General features: G+C 38.1%; 1 protein-coding gene across 1 annotated transcript; it reads left to right on the top strand.

Moving 5' to 3' along the window:
• The first annotated feature begins 10 nt into the window (after positions 1–10).
• Positions 11–21,237, top strand: LOC125234588 (ATP-dependent RNA helicase vasa). The gene is made up of 14 exons (XM_048140884.1): positions 11–132; positions 664–699; positions 885–1,008; positions 1,806–1,940; positions 11,781–12,055; positions 12,368–12,553; positions 12,683–12,769; positions 12,863–13,000; positions 13,200–13,376; positions 13,652–13,847; positions 14,201–14,398; positions 14,994–15,124; positions 15,415–15,540; positions 19,778–21,237. Exons 2-14 carry the CDS (start codon positions 667–669, stop codon positions 19,835–19,837), a joined length of 1,866 nt encoding a protein of 621 aa, XP_047996841.1. The 5' UTR covers positions 11–132; positions 664–666; the 3' UTR covers positions 19,838–21,237.
• Positions 21,238–21,515: the final 278 nt, after the last annotated feature.

Genomic DNA, 21,515 nt, shown 5'->3' with positions numbered 1-21,515 from the left:
TATTTGTTTCCTTTCATTGTCCTTTTCTGTTTTCTTCACCCGGCGCCGGCCATTGCTTACAACTCTGAGAAATTTTGAAAAAATATATTCGTTGTTCTTAATTTAAAGTATCCCTTTTTCAACACAAATAAAGTAAGTAAGCATGTTGTATTTCTATTTAATAAATAAACTTGAGTACTGCATCTAATTAGCCATAAAAATTGGATACACGTGTAGGTCTTGCCGGTTTTAGTTTTCTTATTAACTTACTATTCATAGCTTTTGAACTTATTTATTATGTGTACTAGGCTTCTTTACTTAACTCATAAACTTTTGAAACTAATCAAGTACCTAAATGTCTAAACTACATGACATATTTTAAGTTCTTGTTAGAATGTTGTTGCTTATTGCTAATCTTGCATTTTATACCTACCGCGATATGGATACAGATACACTAATTCAAATACAGCAACATCAACGAACGCCTGTTTAATTTTACGTATATGTATTTGTTTTTTTTATTGCTTCTATGCAAATTTGCAGACAATTTTGTGAAGCAGATCAGTTTATGAGTTATGGGTATTATAAAATATCCTGTTTTAATGTATTTTCTTTATTTGAAAATAATATCATCAGTTTCTTAAGTTTGAATATAATTACTTATGGTAAAAATTTCATTTTCAGGCCATGGAGGATGAATGGGATGATTCTGGAGCCGTGGTGAGTATTTTGACCTTGACCTTGAACATACTTTTTGATTTTAATCTGTCTAAAATAAATCTAAAAGGTGTTCATATGACCGAATTTTTTAAATGACGACTAGTCAGTGATCAGATAATCAATAGTTTGTACATCATTGGTACATTACATATAAAACAGTTCTCTGCTAATTCTTTTTCTTCCAGGTGGCGATCCCTCCTCCAGCCAGTACCAATAGTTACAACAACTATGGTTCCAATGATGTAGATGAAGGTCACAGCTTATCTAAGGGAAGAGGGTTTACATCCTTCCAAAATGAAGAAGATAATGGTAATTAACTTTTAATTCAGGTCACACCTAAAGCACTCATGTAACAGATACGATACAATACTCTTTATTGCACACCTCACATAGTTTACAACTAATGCACAAGAAACAAAAACAAATTAAATAGAGGTAACAACAGGCGGTCTTATCACTATGGTTAACAGATATGGTTTTATTGGAACCAAAATTTTTAACTTCATTTACAAGAACTAGAAAAAGTTATAAATGTAGGAGGTCCATTTTTCTACTCCTATGACAAAGTTCCATAAAAACCATCCCACAACTAATAAATTAGGAAGTTTAGATGATAATAAATTTGGATTCAAAATTTTTTAAAGGTCGGCTCGCACCGGAAGGGCAGCGTTCGGTAGTGACGCGGCGAGCTCTTTTAGGGCCAGTTGCACCAACCACATTTGACAGACACATCATCGTCACTCAGCAGATTTCTATGGAACTTCTCATACAATAAAATTTAACGAACGCTTTAACGGTGCCAGACGGTTTGGTGCAACCGGCCCTTAGTGTGAACTTTAGGTGTGAGCCGATCCATATGTGAAGTATCCAAGGTCCCGTATTTAGCATATATTATGTATTCAGTTTTATTATATTCATTTAAAGCTCTTAGTTATACAATGTTCTGTCATCTTAGGGTCACTTACACCACCGAAAATGGTGGGTTAACCCACCATTTTATATGGAATTTGACAGTTGACAGCCCACTAACCTCGAGTTGAGCGGGTGGTGCAAGTGGCCCTTAGTGTTTCTCATTCAACCTAATCTCACGTTTAAATTTGTTCCAGACTTCAAATCAAACGGCTTCGGCGACCGGCGCGGGCGGGGCGGGCGCGGGGGCCGGGGCGGCGGGCGCGGGGGCCGGGGCGCGCGCGGGGGCGGGGGCTGGGAGGCCCGCGACCGCGACAATGAAGAGAATGGTGGTAAGTGCTCATAGACCCTTTATTGTGTTCATTTCTGTTTTTACTCATTTAAGGTACCTAATATCGAAGACATATATTGTCACTACTTTTAAAAAATCTCGTATCTGACGCTGTTCCTCAAAGTTAAAACACAGTAAGTCTATATGCATTCCATACATACTTACTACAATTTTCTTTTCATTGACAGACAAAGATACAATTTTTTTTTAAAAGTAGTGACGATATATAACTCCGTATAGACAGATAAAGTCTAAGAAAAAGACGTACCTCAGTACCTTTACAGAAAAAGGTATGGTGGCCTAGATGGCATTACACCTTTGGTGTATGCTCAGCTAGATAGCGCTAATATTAATATTTGACATTTTAACACATATCAAGCTAAGAATATGGGCCAAATTGTCAAAACTGAGGTTCAAAAGTTCTAAGTCTGTGTCAAGAGATGGCAGTCTATGCACTGTGATTACACATTTTACTTCGACAGTAACTCTCTATAATACTCGATCCTCTTTGCTAATATTTAGGCCTACAGTCCATCCTTACATACAAAACTGCACAACTCGGTCCACGGCATAGAGGAATAAGTAAGGGAAGAGTTGTAACTCCATACATCAGTAAATGCGAGTTATTTATATAGGCATAGTTAAGTCACGCGAGGAGGAAATAGATAGAAGAATCAACAGTAGCTGGAAAAAGTTCTGGATGCAAAAAGAGATTCTGAAAGGAGACTATCACCTAAAATTTAAAAAAATAATAATGGATACATGCATTCTACCCAGCCTAACTTATGGCAGTCAAACCTGGACATATACCAACAATATAAAACATAAGATACAAACATGTCAGCGATCGATGGAAAGGAGCCTATTACATTTGAGGAGGATACACAAGACAAAAAATGAAGAACTAAGGAAAAGAACAAAACTAACGGATGCCCTCCAACATGCACTTCGTCTCAAGTGGAAATGGGCCGGCCACATTGCAAGATTTACAGACAAAAGATGGACCCTTAAAGCAACTACATGGACAGGGCCAAAAGTGCAAGGCAAAAGAAAAAGAGGAAAACCTAAACAGCGCTGGACAGAAGACATTATTAAGGCTCCAGGGCCAAGCTGGATGGAGCTGGCCACCAATCGAAATAAATGGCACGGGTTAGAGGAGGCTTTTACCCATTCAGGGATCCATATAAAAGGACACCAAGATGAACCACAAATAGAACATATTTAAACATTTAAAGATCATGATGGAAAAGCAGAAATTATAAATATAATGTATCAAAAAATATATGGAAAATAAAGCTTAAATAATAATAATAAATAATAAAGTCACGCGTCAACTAGCGTAAATTGCTGATGCTCTTGCGGTTACGAACAGTCTACAATAAATAAAAAGAAATTTGATATACCCAGGGCCGGATTAAGGGTAGAGCGAGTGGAGCGGCCGCTCTAGGCGCCACAAGGTAAGGGGGCGCCAAAATCGAGAATGTGAAAAAATCCATACAAAAAAAATATACGTTGCGTGGGCGCGCACATGTCACAAAACTGCGAGAGGAGTCGGGAATGAATCCACTATTGAAAATCTAGACTTGTTATTTAGATTAAATGGAAAGTTGCACCACATTTCTAACATATACCAACATTCATAAAGGCGCTGTTTCAAGGGCGCCATAACAGGAGAATTCTAGCCCTTGACGAACCACATTGTTGTGCGGCGAACGACGAAGTTACGTCGCTATCCAAATGCAAAATATGAGTCTACCCGATAGTCCAAAGCGGAGTTCCTCATAAAGCCAAAGGCGCAAAACTTTTCAGAGAGGCGCAATTTTGTGAGTCACAGCAGATGGTGAGCAAACTTCGAAGCACTAAGATCACTTATTGGCAAAATAACGAAATAGGCATCTTGACGGTGACGATCGAGTCCGCAGTTAATCTCTTAATTAGGCGAAATATAAGACCTAAAAGTCGGGAACATAGGCGCCCTGTGAAGTAAAAATACCCCAAAAAAAAAATTTTTTATTGCCATAACTACCAACACAAATACATGAGAAAAAAATAGAAACAAAATGGATAAAAAACTTGAACAATATAGCAGGAAATAAGAATTATAAAAAACCTAAAATTAACATTAACTACATCTTAAACTATATTTACAGTTATACATTTGGTAGGCTTAGGCAATGGGTACCCGTCTCAGCTTGTTGCCAGATATATAGGTACATATACCCAGCGCTGGTTTTCAGATGGGCCCCTTTTCCTACGAGTCGGTCGTTCAGTATCGGGATGTGTGCGTGCGTGTGTGTGTGTGTGTGTGTGTGTGTGTGTGTGTGTGTGTGTGCGTGTGTGTGTATAAATATAGATATATTATGTATGTGTGTGTAAAGTACAAATTGTATGTAAAGTTGGTACATATATAAATTGCGTATAGGTATATATAAATGTATAGGTATGTACATATTACTTCAAAATATGTCAAAGATCGCAGCTCAGCAGAACATAAAAGCTTGAAAGTTCTCGGATTCCCCGCTGGCGGGTTGAGTCTTAATAAATCGAGTAAAAAAAGTCGCGCTCGCTTCGCTCGCGCCTACTATTTATATATTCTCTTTTAGTTACTTAGGAAAAAATCCGAATCTACTTTCCAGACTTAGCCACTATGGTGCTCCATTTTGTTTGTTATTTTATGTATTTACATATGACATCTACGTTCAGTCACTGCACGTAACTATACTAGGGTGCGACTACTACTACGGTGTGTTAATCTTTAAATTACGGCATTACTATGAAAAAAATTTCGCGCTCGCTACGCTCGCGATTTATTTTCCTACGTGTAGTGAAACCTTACCAAGGGGCGCCGAAACTTAAACTCGCTCTACCCTGATCGAGTGCACGGGCCGGAGCTGGATATACCGTCCTACACAGATAATGATACGATGTATGTTTCTTTCTATATATGGAAGTATTCAGTAAGTATTTAGTATGCTTAGTCTAGATTTAAGTTTTTTTACTTTATCAAATCCTAATGTAACACTTCATTGTTTGTAACATTTTCATGTGATGTTGAATAAAATTTTTAACCGACTTCAAAAAAGGAGGAGGTTCTCAATTCGACTGAATGTTTTTATTTTTTTTATTTTTTCTTGTATGTATGTTACTCGATATCTCCGAGAATCCTGGATCGATTTTCAAAATTTTTTTTTTGATCGAACGGGTATAACCCCGAGATGGTCCCATTGACACCAAGTCAGGGTCTGATGATGGTATCTTGGAGAAATCGAGGGAACTCTTCAAATGTTATAGGCACATGTAAGGTTTTTAGTGTATTTTTCAAAGGTACACCAGTATTTACGCCTGACGGTAGTAATTTTATGTGGCTGAGCTGATGATGGAAGGTCAACTCCTCAATGGTTAGGAGTTAAAGGATAATTCTTTCACTACTGTACATATATTCGGACTGATACATATAATATCACTAGGAACCACTAAAAATCAACAAATAAATTAACTTTTTAACAAAAAATAAAACCGCCTTCAAAAATAAGCGCGTTACAAAACACGGAGAAACTAAAAAGCCAAAAATAACAAACCTTTGAATTCAGATTTCTTATCAGATTGCAATAATCTAAACATCCAAATTATAAACAAATCAATTATTTTTGAAGGCGGGGCCAGCCTGCGTATGGTTGGGAGGGGCAAACAGGTCTGGTACCGACTTCAAAAATAATTGATTTGTTTATAATTTGGATGTTTAGATTATTGCAATCTGATAAGAAATCTGAATTCAAAGGTTTGTTATTTTTGGCTTTTTAGTTTCTCCGTGTTTTGTAACGCGCTTATCTATGTCTATGTCTATGTCAATATAAACAGTGTCTTCGTTACGGACATGTTATGGACCAAGTGATTAGTAAGGGCATTATGTATAATGCCCGGACATTATGAATAATGCCTAGCTGTATTGGGCAAAGTGATTAATCATTGTGTAGACGCCATTTTTTATTACATTGCCCGGTCATTATGATACTGCTACGTGATCGTTGGGCAATTTGATAATAAGTTTAACAGGTTTGTTTAAACGCCATTTTTTATCATATTGCCCGGTCATTATGATAATGCTACGTGATCGCTGGGCACTTTGATAAAAAGTTTTAACAAGTTTGTCTAAACGCCATTTTTATCACATTGCCCGGTCATTATGATACTGCTACGTGATCCTTGGGCAATTTGATAATAAGTTTAACAAGTTTGTCTAAACGCCATTTTTTATCACATTGCCCGGTCATTATGATAATGCTACGTGATTAACGTGATCGTTTGGCAATTTGATGGTAAGTTTAACAAGTTTGTCTAAACGCCATTTTTTATCACATTGCTCGGTCATTTTGATAATGCTACGTGATCGTTGGGTAATTTGATGGTAAGTTTAACAAGTTTGTCTAAACGCCATTTTTTATCACATTGCCCGGTCATTTATGATACACATGATCGTTGGGAAATTTGATAATAAGTTTTGTTTATGTATACTGAGTGTTTCCTAACAAATAATGAAATGTAAATTGTGCTTCTTTCATGAGGATAGGTACTTTTGTTGAGTAGACTTGAACAATTAGTAGTTTTTCGATTTTTTTTATACAAATTAAATACCTATTTCATTGTACGCCATCATCGTTTTAATTGAAGTAGACTTTAAAGTATAATAAAAATGAATACAAATTATTTTATTAAGTTGTTGATCAAATATATAGTGGTTAGTCAGGTCAGTAAAGATGATCAAAGTTAAATCAGTTTCATAAAACGTACCTATAATTAAAAAAAAAAAACATATTTCAAATAGCGGTTACAGTTGGACGGGAATATAAAAAAATATTACGTCCCACTGCTTGGCACAGGTTGCTCTCTTGTGTAAGAGGTATATAGTGACTGACCGAGCATAGCTGTTCTTTTCCGGAATGCTGTTATGCAGCATCCTCCTGACACGGGGAGGATTTAGGGGACTCTCACCTCGTGGCGTAATGGACAGATCCATTGTGAAAGAGGGGGATGAGCTTACACCGGCGTTTCACTATCTTTACCGTTCGTACGAGTGCACTCAGAACGAGGTCATTTCACCACGGGCCGACCTCTCACTACTCAGCATAGCCTCCATTATCCCATGTTCTCTCTACAGTACCGGTCAAAAATTTAAGTTCACTCCTTGTTTTCAGTACAATTGACTGCTTTAGAGAGATAGTTTTTTGTAGTTCAGACGTAAAAATTTGTTTCGTAAACAATTTATATTTTTTTAACATCTGTTTCCCTCAAATCTTATAGGCTAAATAATTATTTGGCCTATATTATCTGGCTAAAACTGTGTTTCGTGTAAAGATGTGTCTCAATTAGTGGCAAAGGCAAGGCCATAAATATAACTAGCATTTTGCCGTCATGTTTATTAGATTTTAGTGAAAGAAAGGTACGTGAATTCTGTCTAACTAGTAAAACAAATCTCCACAAAACAATAAGTATAAGTTGAAAACATATTTAGACTACCAAACCGAAGATAATTATCGTAAAAAAGTACTCATTTGTACCGAAATCAAAGGGTGAACTCAAACTTTTGACCGGTACCTACTGTACATCTACAGGTCTGCAAACCTCGTTACTGCCTTGAAGGAAGCTCTTTCCGCGGCCCAACGACTGTATTCTCCCAGTGTGCTGGCCATATTGTCTGTCGAGCCACATTTGACGCTATCATTGGTCATACCTGCTAAACTAGGCGTTTTACCATCTTTGCAATTCGTGAAAGTGCACTTTTATCATGGCACTTACCGGTAGCCGTGCCTTATGGCTAGAAGCTGGTCTGACGGACCGAAACTCTTTATTGCCCTCTCCCGATATCATCTATGGACCCTGCCTCACTAAGGCTCAAGGCGAGCTCTGCTCTGCGGCCTATATCGGACTTTTCGTTTAACTCTAAATCATCTATCATAAGAGTTTTAAATGATTCACAATTGGTTTCATAAGATTTATATTAACCGGGATATAAACCGTGATTACTTTTTTGAATTTTATTGAAGTCCCGATATTTCGACGCAGTTTCATGCATCATGATCACGGGAAACTGAAGACGGCGGGTGGATGTCAAAGTTGCAGCGGCTGCGCGTCCTTTGTTGTTCGATATGAAACTGCATACAGTTTCTTGAACAGATCGGCACGAAAGTATGCTGAAGCTACGCCATTCCAGCTATTAGCTTTGCTACATGTTTTATTATTACTCTGCCCAACAATGGATGGGCATTATGTATAATGCTCGGGCAAAGTACAGCTATTCGGTGTGTTATTATTACTTTGCCCAACAGAGGATGGGCATTATGCATAATGCCCGGGCAAAATTCAGCTATTCGGTATATTATTGTCACTTTGCCCAACAGAGGATGGGCATTATGTATAATGCCCGGGCAAAATTCCACTATTCGATATGTTATTATCACTTTGCCCGACAGAGGGTGGGCATTATTTATAATGCCCGGGCAAAATTCAGCTACTCGCTGTGTTATTATTACTTTGCCCAAAAGAGGATGGGCATTATGTATAATGCCCGGGCAATTTAATTATTTGAATAGTTATTATCAAACTGCCCACTCACAATGGGCATTATTCATAATGCCCGGGCATTATGTATAGTGCCCGATTAATCACTTGGTCCATAACAGACATAATAATATCATACAAGACAATATCATCATAAAATCGCTTACGTGTGAATGCTGTGCACGACTTTGTATGAAGCTTCTATGCAACTACGCCTCGTCGACAGTAGGCCATACTTTTAACGTACTAAATTTATAAACTAACTGTGATTTGAATGTTGCATAATTATATACTAATATGAAGTAAATGTACAAAAAGAAAAAAAAACCTAATTTTTATTGAATTAGCTTCCCCAGTTTATTTTAAAGGCAAATAAATGTCTTAAACAAAAAATTTCATTCGACAGAGTGTCGACTGTCGATGTCATTTTAGTGTGTGTGTGTGGATTGAGTGAGCACCTTCCGAAAATAAAAAAAAATATGCTGATCATTTCGTAAAAGTTCTAAAACAATTGTAAAACGAATCTCTGAATTTGTAAAAAGATAAATCAAAAGATACAGCCATTAACATGTGCTCACTCAGTTCTCACAAACTACCAACGAAAACAGTGAATATATTCATTTAAGATATAATATTTATATACTAACATTTAGTAAAAAATAGGCGATCACCTAGTGACGTATTAAATTTTTTACAAATAGTTTCTTATGACTCAATCCACACACTTTTGAAAAGCCGAATTTTGATAAAAAACATAAGATTTAGACCGCTATTATATGTGTATAGTTTAGTAAAAGTGAAATGGGAATTTGTAAAATACAAAACGAACCACTAACGTGTCAGGTTTTTTTATAATAAATTTTTGTAAGTGCTCACTCAGTCCACACGTTTTGAGAAAGTTAAAAATGTAAATATCTTACGATTTGTAGCACCTAAGACACTCGAAAGTACTTCAACATTTAGTAAAAATTTTTACTAAATATCCACCATCTAATATTTTATATTCGTTGTCTGGTTTTAAAGATATTCAGACATAACTTTTCTCATACAAATGTATCAAGCAGGGTGACCACACTATGTCGGCTCCTGATTTTCCCCACCTTCCCATTGTCATATTGAGATTGGGGAGTTTCGTTCAATTTTGATAATAGTTTACCGGATTTGTAAGTGGGAGCGAGAAAAGAATAACTATTTCTCGCTCCCACTTACAAATCCGGTACGCTCATCTGTTAGCGCGATTAGATTACCAGGTTCTGGTTTCTTACTAGTGAAGTATTATATTCTTTGTTTCTTACTTTTACAATTGTTTTAGAACTTTTACTAAATGATCAGCATATTTTTTTTTATTTTCGGAAGGTGCTCACTCAATCCACACACACACCATTTTAGTTTTAAAGCAATTATTCACATGTTTAAAGAATCTCTTTTATCAATTTTTCAGAGATTATTCTGAATCTCAAATTTCATCATCCTTGCGTTATCCGCCATTCGTCAGGGCTCATGGGAACCTGGGGTCCGCGTAGACAACTAATCCCAAAATTTGGCGTAGGCACTAGTTTTTACGAAAGCGACTGCCATCTGACCTTTCAACCTTAAATTATTCTTAAAAAAATAGATTTTGGACGTTAGCGGGCAGTTAATGCACAGGCCTAACATAAGGCCGCTTTTCCATAACCTTTTTAGAATAGTTTAAATTTATCAATTGTCACATCACATAACATCAAATCTGGATGAAGCCATATTGCTAAAAAGCGCTTGAAATACTTCGCCGCACGGCAAAAAATACGTAAGCTGATAGTCCACTATCATATGTTTATCATAGAAATATTATCATAAAGACTGTATCGTTGAGTATAAGGACAAAAAAACCTGGTCTAAATGTTGACATGTCCATAATTTTGTATTATTATGTTCCGAGAGTATGATCTGGAGGTATTGGTAAGCACTATTTGATATAGGAAGGTCTGATATTGATTTTATTTTAGGGAGTTTATGGTACTTTCATTAAGGTCTAGCAAATACATTTGGGACAACCCTTATCTGGCTTAATTTGAGAATATTCCAATGACTCATTAGTACGATTTTAACAAACAAAGGTTAATATGCTGCCAAAACATATTCTTTAAGAGTCCTCTTCATGGTTGTTCAATAGGGCACTTGCAGAATAAATGCGGTGTATTTATATAATTAAAAAAAAAACGCATTTTTGAGCAACGTTTCGGATTGCCGTAAATTTTTGATGCAAGCAGGATAAGAGAAACAGATAAAAAAATTAGCCATAGGCCAAAGTCTACTAGACATTCATGGTGTTTGAACAGTCCCTAAACCAGATCGACATAAACACTGTATGATAGATAAATTCGACATCAAAGTCGAAGTTAGCGTAAGCGCCATGCTACATTCTCTAAATGGCCGCCATACACAGATCCGAAACTTTATTTTTGTTAAATAACAGTGGCTAGACTATGTCCAGATATTCTGCTTTGTGGATCATGTGTAGTTGAGGTTCGCACCGTACTATTTTTTTTCGCAATCGTATCTTCTTGTACGCAGTTTGTGAATTTTCTAGTATCATTTGTCCGAAATCGTAATTGGTACTCGGGAAGATTAAATCAATACTGTCTAAACCACATGCTTCACGTCGAGTTTCTAGGACAAAATGCGCACCTTTATGTGACTTATTAAGCCCATGTCTTGATATAAGAAAAAAATATAATAGGAAATAAATACGGCTACTCAAAGTTGTGTTTATACTTAACGATACAGTCTTTAGGCAACATGCCGTTCTTTTTCTTCACGTTGGAGAAAAAGAGGGGCATACAGACCTATGGATCATATTTCTATGACAAACATATGATAGTGGACTATCGTATATAATATAGGCCGAAACTATAACTATAACCTAATCACAAATTTTTGAAAAACCCACCGATATAGTCGACCAATTTTCATGAAACATGGCTAAGAACACTCCCAACACAACTAACTCAGCTTTCAAATAAATCAAAACTAAATTTAAATCGGTTCATCCGTTCGGGAGCTACGATGCCACAGACAGACACGTCAAACTTAAACCAAGTTTTTGCGTCGGGGGTTAAAAATGGATTAACACTACGTAAATATTCAGTAGTCATTTAAGTCGAAAATTCATATAACTTGGGTTAACCCTGACACGTGCCACATCTACATTCGTTCATCCATGTTATAATAATTGCATTGCATCTATATTTCGCACTCGTTCACTTTACCCCCCTGGTCGGTCAGTAATCGTAATCGTCCCCGGCAGGCGACGACTACAACGACGGCGACCGCGATCGCGGCGAACGCGGGCGGGGTCGCGGGCGCGGGCGCGGCGGGCGCGGGCGCGGCGGGTTCGGCGAGCGCGGCGAGCGCGACGCGGACGGCGGCGAGCAGGAGCCGGAGCTGGACGAGAACGGCGAGCCCAAGAAGCCGCCCGTCACCTACGTGCCGCCCGAGCCCACCGACAACGAGGACGAGCTCTTCGGCAGCGGCATCAGCTCCGGGATCAACTTCGATAACTTTGACAACATCGCCGTCAAAGTGAGATATTTTATTGATTTCTAATTTGCCCAGATAACACTTGTTTCGCGTTAAATAAGATTGCCAATAAACAGGTCCACACAGAGCGAGGCAAACGTTCAGTGTCTTGGCTCAGCCTCCGAGGCACACTTATTTGGCGTCCAGAATTCCTTGCGACGTGCCACTGTGTGGACCCGGCTAATCTTCAAAACATGTTCACCAGTGGTGGATGGTGGACTTTTACACCATGTGTTGTATGCTTTTTAGATTATTTATGATTTTTTATTCCAAATATACTATAATTTCACGCCATTTTTCTTTCATAATTTTTAGGTAAGTGGTGAAAATCCACCAAGAAATATTGACAGTTTTGAAACTGCCAACTTCAGAAAGTATGTTTTGGACAACATTCTCAAATCTGGCTACAAAAAACCTACGCCCATTCAGAAGCACGCCATTCCTATCATTATGGGTGGCCGAGATTTGATGGGATGCGCCCAGACCGGATCTGGAAAAACAGTAAGTAGAAATTGATATTGATTTGAATTGATTGTAATTTGAAATTAAATTATTAGCAAGTTTTGACACATTGAAGCCGCTCAGCTTGAAATATGTTTGCCAGTTTGAATATTTTTTTCTTTTTTTCAGGCTGCCTTCCTTCTTCCAATTATAAATACACTTCTTCAAGACACCCGTGAGTTGGTGATTGGACCGGGCGGCTGTGCAGAACCACAGGTAAAGTTAATACACAAGTTAACAATATTACATTTTAATCTAAAAACTGAGGTTTTGTGATCATTGGGTAATATTTTAAATTTATTTTTTCAGGTTGTGATTATGTCACCTACCCGTGAATTGACATTACAAATCTTTAATGAGGCTAGAAAGTTTGCACATGGGTCAGTCCTCAAAATAGCCGTCGCTTATGGAGGAGTCGCTGTGAGGCATCAAGGAGACAATATTTCTGTAAGTTTCATTTCGTTAAAATTTGTAGCTTATAAGCACGTCAGCAACGGGGCCTACCCAAAAGGTAACCAATTCCTAGTTGCTAGTTATAAACTAAATATTGATGATTGCTTAATTTTTTATACATAGTGTACAAGTTTTTTTTTTGTAAATTCCGTGATGCATTGTGACAACTTGAGAATGTTAACTGTTTTTACAGAGAGGATGTCACATCCTCGTCGCAACACCTGGTCGTCTGCATGATTTCGTTGACCGCAACCGCGTGGCGTTTGGCAGCATCCGGTTCATCGTGCTAGACGAGGCCGACCGCATGCTGGATATGGGCTTCATGCCCAGCGTCGAGAAAATGATGGAACACTCCACCATGGTTCCTATGGTAAGTGGATATTCCTATCTCGTGTCGTTTCGCGGCGAATTTAACGAAGCACAAATTCAGCCTACTCACCTAGAATTCCAGAATTCCAGATGTTTAGTTCAAATGGATTGCTAGCCTATTTGTTCCCTATTGTTATCTATCTCACAACTCGCTGCTTCCGTTGTATTTGTATCATAGAGATAAAATATTGTCATTTGCCTGCTTATCGTCATATCGTGATTTATTTCTGAATTTTCCGCTGTGTTTATTATTATTAAATTAGTACTATTTTTCAGGACCAACGTCAAACACTTATGTTCTCCGCAACCTTCCCAGAGGACATCCAAAACTTGGCTATGAAGTTCTTAAACAACTACTTATTTGTAGCCGTGGGTATCGTTGGTGGTGCGAGCGCAGACGTTGAACAAATATTCCACCAGGTCACGAAGTATGAAAAGCAGACCACTTTAAAGAAACTTATTGAAGATAACGGTAATAAATTCTTCATTTAATGTACATAAGTATACTCGCTATCATATACCTACTAAATTTCCTTGAATAAATGAATCACTTCATCATTGTCAGCTGAGTCATCATTGTGAGATGAGTGCTCCAGTAGATCTGACAGTGATTGTACGGTTATGAGTGTAATTCATAATTAACACTTTCGCAACAAGAACCCGCCTGATAAGCACTCATGAACTTTGCTCAGATGCTGGAGAACCCGCTGGACGAGTTCTAGCCATACAGGGGGCGGTTATAAATTACGACCAGTTTCTGACGTTGTGCGCCATTTTTTTTGTCTGGCAGTGAATGTGAATCTAAAGTTGCTTGTAATATTTTAGACAAGAAGCGCATCCTAGTGTTCGTGGAGACGAAGCGCAACGCGGACTTCATAGCGTCGTTGCTGTCGGAGCAGCAGATGCTGACTTCGTCCATCCACGGCGACCGCATGCAGCGCGAGCGCGAGCTGGCGCTGCAGAACTTCAAGAGCGGCGCGCACTACATCCTCGTCGCCACCGCCGTCGCTGCTCGCGGCTTAGGTACGCATTACCACCCATACTAAAATTTTACTATAAATGGGAAAGTGTGTGTATCTGTTTGTTTGTTCGTCTTTCACTGCAAAACGGAGCGACGAATTGACGTGATTTTTTAAGTGGAGATAGTTAACGGGATGGAGAGTGACAATACTTTTTGTCTCTTTTTTTTTTTGACAGGAATGGGATCGATTGGCGCCAAAAAAAAGTGTGTGAAAAATTACCCTTTTCTCGCATCCTGTATGTTTTTTCCACGATCTGTAAACGCCGATTTTCATAAATTAAAAATCGGAGGAAGGTCTCCTAAGACCGTCTTCGCGCAGCAGCACGGGATCTGGTAGCTGCCCTCACTGACCCGCTATCAAAATACACCCTGTATGTGATATCAAGTTGAGAATATGGTCCAAATTTTCAAAAGATACCTATGATGAAGGCTGTGTCGAAGTAGATGCACTGTGACTACACATTTTACTTGACTTTTTTTTAAAACATCATATCAATACTCTCCTACACAATTAGTCTGTAAGAAAAACTCAAAATGACGCTTGTCTAGTAATCGTAACAGGGCTTAATATGTACAATTTTACTAACATATTTACAGATATCAAAAATGTCGACATCGTCGTTAATTATGATCTGCCGAAGAGCATAGACGAGTACGTCCACAGAATCGGACGCACAGGCCGCGTCGGAAACCGCGGCAAAGCTGTTTCCTTCTTTGATGCAGACCAAGTAAGACCCATCAAATTGCTTTTTACATTTTAACAAAAAAGTTAATTGTAATGCCTCATTGCATTGCCGTAATTAAGCCTGCGTTTCTAACACGTTCACTTGCGGTAGGGGATATAATGACTTGTATATTTGAACCCCCTTACAAATTCTACCAATTACCAATCCATATGTTGAAATTTAACTGACGCGCATTTTGTAGTTATATCTTACTACTTACTTAACCTGAAATAGGCTAATCACAACAATCAAGGCACAGCAACAAGTTTAATTCTATTTATAACAAATTCCAGGACGCAGCATTAGTCGCGGACTTGGCTAAAATACTACGGCAGGCCGACCAGCCTATTCCGGACTTCCTGCAAGGCGGAGGCACCGCCACATATCGGGGCAACAAATATGGTGGCAGCGACGTCCGAGTAAGTAGCATTACCATCTGTCATTTAATGACTGGTCTTATGATTTGATTATTTATAACTTATTTAAATAATAATGACAAGCGTTCAAACAGAACTGCCTCCAACTCCATGTGGCACATTAGAAAATCACGTGAACTTGGTTTCATTACGTAACGGATATTAATAATTAATTATGAAGTCTGCCGTCGAAAAAATAGTAAGTGTATGGGGACATGGCAGTCCGCCATCAATTCGTGAATCTGTTATTCATTTCACTCCAAGATAAGTCTGTTATTCATTTCACTCCAAGATATTTCAGCTAAGTTTGCATTTATTCTCACTCGCCTTTGCAAGTACTTCGCCCCTATATGTATTCTCCAAATTCCGGATATCACGTCACACTTATTTTATTTTATACTGTATTTTAGAAGGTTGAACAATATTTACGATTGTAGGGAGTTTGAGGTTGTTCAAAGTAAATGTCACTGCTGTCACTGTCATTGTCCTTTTGACGTAACTTGCGTTCCGTTGCAACTCATTTTAAGTGTATTTTTCTTGTATTTTCCAGGCTATGTTTTTATTCGTCTGTTCTTCAACATGATTGCAATTTGTTTGTGCTTTAAAATATTAATCAATGTGTATACTATATAAATTTCTTATCTTTTAGTTTAATATTCAGCTGCTGGCGAGTATTTGAGGTGATTTCATTGAGTTCAGTTTTTATATTTTATGCATGCAAGATATTTGACATATTTTAAGTTTATTCGTGTTTTAAACATATGTTTGGTTGTATATATACATATATATTTTTAGCTTAGGAATACAATTATATTTATTTTATATACAAGTTGTTTTGCTCTACTTACCGCAGATGTCTGATGTCTTAGATGCAAGCCTTGATAGCGAGTTCTTTTCCTTGTCATCGTCCAGCCTTTACGATTCTTTTAGCGATGCGTCCGATGTGCCCGATTTGACGGAGAGTTTACATTCCACGTTCGATTCGGCGGGTAAGTGTTTTAACGTTGTTCATATTAATGCACAAAGTATACCGGCACACTTTCCTGATTTGTTAGCCACCTTCGACATTAAAAACATACACGCAATTCTTATTTCAGAATCGTGGCTTAAACCCTCATTGCCGTCTACGCTCTATCCACTGCCTGGTTACCGTTTGATTCGAAATGACCGAATTGGCACTAGAGACGGTAATGGCGGCAGCATTGTTCGCGGCGGTGGTGTTGCCATATATATTAAAGGTGATATAGTATGTCAAGTGATTTCTCAATCTCCCGCAGTCTACTCGAACGCACCGGAATATTTATTTCTGGAACTCACCCTGCATCATAGCAAAATCCTTCTAGGCGTATTTTACAGCCCCTCTTCAATGGTTAATTATTTTGACATCCTCGAAAATGCTCTAGTTGATCTTTCACCTAACTTCGACCATCGTATTATTATGGGGGACTTCAATACGTGTCTCCTAAAGAATGACCACCGTTCTCGCAAGCTTCGCTCACTAGCATCCTCTCTAAACCTTGAAGTCTTACCCCTCGGCCCCACTCACTTTCCACATAATGGTCCCCCCTCTCTTCTAGATTTAATTTTAACGTCATCTGCTGAAATCGTGACCTGCCATGGCCAATTCAACGCGCCAGCTTTTTCGAACCACGACCTTATTTTCGCCTCTTTTAGAATTCGTCCTCCCAAAAGACGTCATAAAATAGTGTTGCGTAGAAACCTTCGTGACATTGACTTACAGGCTCTTCAAGAAGATCTGAGCAATACTGATTGGTCACCCTTAGAGTTAGCGGACGACATTGAAGTGAAGCTGGGGACTTTCAACGATGTGTTGCTAGCGATCTTTGACAAGCATGCTCCATTGAAACCCACTCGAGTCAAGCACTACCCTGCGCCATGGCTTACAGACGAGATTAAGGCTCTCATGGCGAAACGGAATCGCGCCCGCGTTAAACTTCGTAAGGATCCTTCTAGTGCCAATCAGTGTGCATACACCTCCTTGCGCAATCGGTGCAATAAATCATGCAGAGATGCTAGGCGTCGTTACATCCACCAGACCATTGATGATTGTCCCCCCAAAAACTGTGGAAATTTCTTAAATCTCTTGGGGTGGGCAAGAGTCAACAAGATCATGCAGGTAGCCTAGATTTAGAAGCCATAAATCAACACTTTTGTTCCTCCCCGGTCGATCTTGACTCTTCAGTTAAGCAACGGACATTATCCCGTCTAGCTAATGTTCCTCGGCCAGATTCAGCTTTGTTCCAGTTCCGTCCTATCTCACCGCAAGAGATTCTTGCCATTCTTCGTACCATAAAAACTAAAGCTGTTGGTGAAGATGGGCTCAGCTTGGCCATGATCATGCTGGTAGCGGATATTATTGCGCCAGTCCTAGCCGGTATAATAAATTTTTCTCTTTCTTCTGGCTCTTTCCCTACGTCTTGGAAACTTGCGCATGTGATTCCGCTACCAAAGGTCTCATGTCCTACTTCTTTTTCTCAGTATCGCCCAATTTCTATTCTTCCAATCCTCTCTAAAGTTATTGAACACTTTGTCAACAATCTTCTCTCTTCTTTTCTTAACAGATACAATCTCTTTAATCCTTTTCAATCTGGTTTCCGTCCTGGGCACAGTACTGTTTCTGCTTTAGTCAAATTAACTGACGACTTCCGATTCAATATAGAAAACAAGGAGCTTACGGCTTTGGTCCTCCTGGATTTCAGTAGTGCTTTCAACTCTGTGGATTTTGATATACTGCTAGCTATTCTTCGTAATTTAAATCTGTCTCCTTCAACTCTTTCCTGGTTTCGTGGTTATCTTTTTGGAAGACGCCAGCGTGTCAAGGTCGAAGACACAGCTTCCTCGTGGCGTGAACTATCTACAGGGGTCCCACAGGGCGGGGTGCTATCCCCTCTACTTTTCTCGCTTTTCATTGATGGGATAACCAAATCTCTAGTCTCCTCTTATCACCTCTATGCAGATGATTTACAAATCTATTCGGCGGCAAGCATTGAGAACTTAGAGTTTTTAATAAGACAAATCAACCAGGATCTCGACTCCATCTGCAACTGGGCATCTTCTTTTGGTCTTATGGTCAACGCAAAGAAGTCGCAAGCGATTTTGATTGGGAGTCCTCACTTCATCTCCAGGTTGTCAGAAGTGACAGTGCCTAAAATCTTCTTTAATGGAACACACATTCCTTTCTCTCCTACCGTCAAGAACTTAGGCATTGTCATCGACCAGACTCTCTCTTGGGTACCCCACATCACTGAAACTAGCAGGAAATTATTTGCTTCTGTGCACTCTCTTCGACGTCTCCAAAGTTTCCTTCCGATCCACACAAAAGTTATGCTTGCACAATCTCTTCTGATTCCACTCCTGGACTATGCGGATATCGCACTCGTGGATCTCACTGAAGAATTACTTGATAAGCTCGAACGGCTGCAAAATGTGTGCATTAGATACGTTTTTGGCCTTCGAAAATTTGACCACGTCTCTGCTTTCCGCTCCCAGCTCAAGTGGCTACCCATCCGTCGTCGTAGGGACATCCATATTCTGTCTCTTCTTTATAATGTTTTGTTTTCTCCATCGTCCCCTCCTTATCTCTCAGAACGTTTTACATTTTTGGCAGATGGCAGTGGGCACCGGCTTCGTTCCAGTGCGAATCTCACTCTAGGTATCCCACCCCACAAACATCGGTCATATAATAATTCGTTTACGGTGTACTCGGTCAAACTGTGGAATACTTTACCACCTCCTCTTCGACAGTGTCAATCGGTCGCATCGCTGAAGGCGAATCTAAAGAAACTGTGGCTATCGGACGAAAACTGAGACAGGGATTGTATGCGGTTTTGTAAGTAGTATATATATATATATTTTATATATATTAAATATTTATTGATTATTTATATATTTATTAATATATACTGCGTGTTAGACTAAGGAATGAAAAATGTATTGTTATTATTTTGTAGTTTTTGTATTATGTGGATGTCTACCGTCTCAAACTCTCCCTCAAATGCTCAAAGGTTAACTGGAAGAGATCCCTTAAAGGGATAAGTTCGCCTTTGTACTGAAACTTTTTATTTTAAATATTATGTGCTGTATTATTTTTCTGTACAATAAAGTGTTTACTTACTTACTTACTTACTTATAAGTAGGATATTTACTAAAATATTCTGATAATTGATCAATTATTTCAAGTTTTGAGTACAGTTCATCAAGCATTCATTTTTTATTACAGAACTTCAACAACGCTGGTGCTGCTGTATCGCAAGGCGAAGAGCCCGAGGAGGAGTGGTAAACACGAGTTAAAAGTGGGAGATATAAAAAAAGTTCAAGACTTCTTGAAATTTGCCCATGTGATGGAACAAGTGAATTATTTGATTTTATGGTGCTGGTGACGCTGTGAAAGTTTTAAGTGACGACAAGTACATAATTATATATAACTACATCAAAAATACGCCTATTAGGAGTTCGTTGTACTTATGTAAGAACATTTCGCCTATAGATTTATACTGTCATGACTACAAGACTGCGACTAATATTGACAAGTATTTTAAATATAAGCATCTAATTTTAAGTACTAATAACTCCTTCATCAATAGAACATACTTAAAACAGTTCCATTATTCACATTTGTAATATCACATGGATCACTATTTTGTTGTGTTTTAGTGTTAAGGTTTCATTATTTAGTAGTATTTCATAATTATAATTAGGTCTGCATAGAGTTTTTTGTTCTTTTTGTTTTCTTCCATAACAGCATAACCAATTAGTTATTTTATCCCCAGCAATTCTGTGATGTTATTATTAAAGTTGCTCAGTTTAAATTTTAATATTAGTTACATTAGTGCATAGATTTATCCTTATTATGTAAAGTACAATGAACGTGAGTTGTATAAGTGTCCGTAGAGCATGATACTTAGTACTGTGCATTAGACCATTATATGTCACGTATCCATGCTTCAACGTTTTTCAATACTCAAGTATGTGCAGCAACCTTATAAGATATTTATTGACACATCCACATTTTATCTCATCCGTGAGATAGGAGTATTGCAGCCCTCACTTTTAATAAGTATATTCATAATAAAATAGACTATTAGAGAGAGATCAATTTAAGATGGCAGGTATTTTAATAGCCCCGTGTATGTTATTTTTAACGGAATAAATTATAAGTTCAAAATGACACTTGCACCTATCATCTATCAAAATCGCTGCCACTCTTAGCGTGGTGAACTCTGGCAATCTCACAGGTGAGATAATGGGCTGCTATGCTATCAAATAGCAGGCTACTATTTGAATTATTTGCTTGTTGAGTTTAACTCGAGAAAATGCCTGTGTCAAAAAGTAATACTAGAATCTCCCCATGTACAAATACCGTCGATGTTAAAATCAATGTCAAGTAAATGTTTAAGGTGTTTATAATCTGTGATGATTAAAAATAAGTGTAAGGTTTCGAGGACCGTCATCGGCCATGGTTTGTAACAGTTCAAATAGCTATATTATTATATAAGTCAGACTTGCCAATAAGGCAATTATATTACGAATTTACATAACTTCAGTTATCTTGATTTTCTTGGGAATTCCAAATTTATAGAAAATATTGTATGTCTTTGATTTAATTTGTTATATTTGTACTTGTTTGTTAAGTACCACTGTTTTTGTTCAAAGTGAGAAATAAATATCTCTTACGATTAACAGAAACCGTTTTATTACCAGACATCATATTTTTTCAGCAATTTTGGTGCAACATTGTCGCGTCAAAGAGGATCGAGTTTTATAGAGAGTTACTGTCAAAGTTAAATGTGTAATCACAATGCATAGACTGCCATCTCTCGACTCAAGCTTAAAACATTTGAACCTCAGTTTTGACAATTTGGCCCATATTGTTAGCTGGATGTCCTAAGCCAGCTGGAATAAGTTAATATCAATTTCATAACAGTAAATGACCTACCTAGAAAACACATGTGTCGAGT

This window comes from Leguminivora glycinivorella, chromosome 16, assembly GCF_023078275.1.
Source record: "Leguminivora glycinivorella isolate SPB_JAAS2020 chromosome 16, LegGlyc_1.1, whole genome shotgun sequence".
NCBI classification, from domain to species: Eukaryota; Metazoa; Arthropoda; class Insecta; order Lepidoptera; family Tortricidae; genus Leguminivora; species Leguminivora glycinivorella.
Note: the sequence above shows the minus strand (reverse complement) of the source record. Positions and strands in the feature narration are given on the sequence as shown.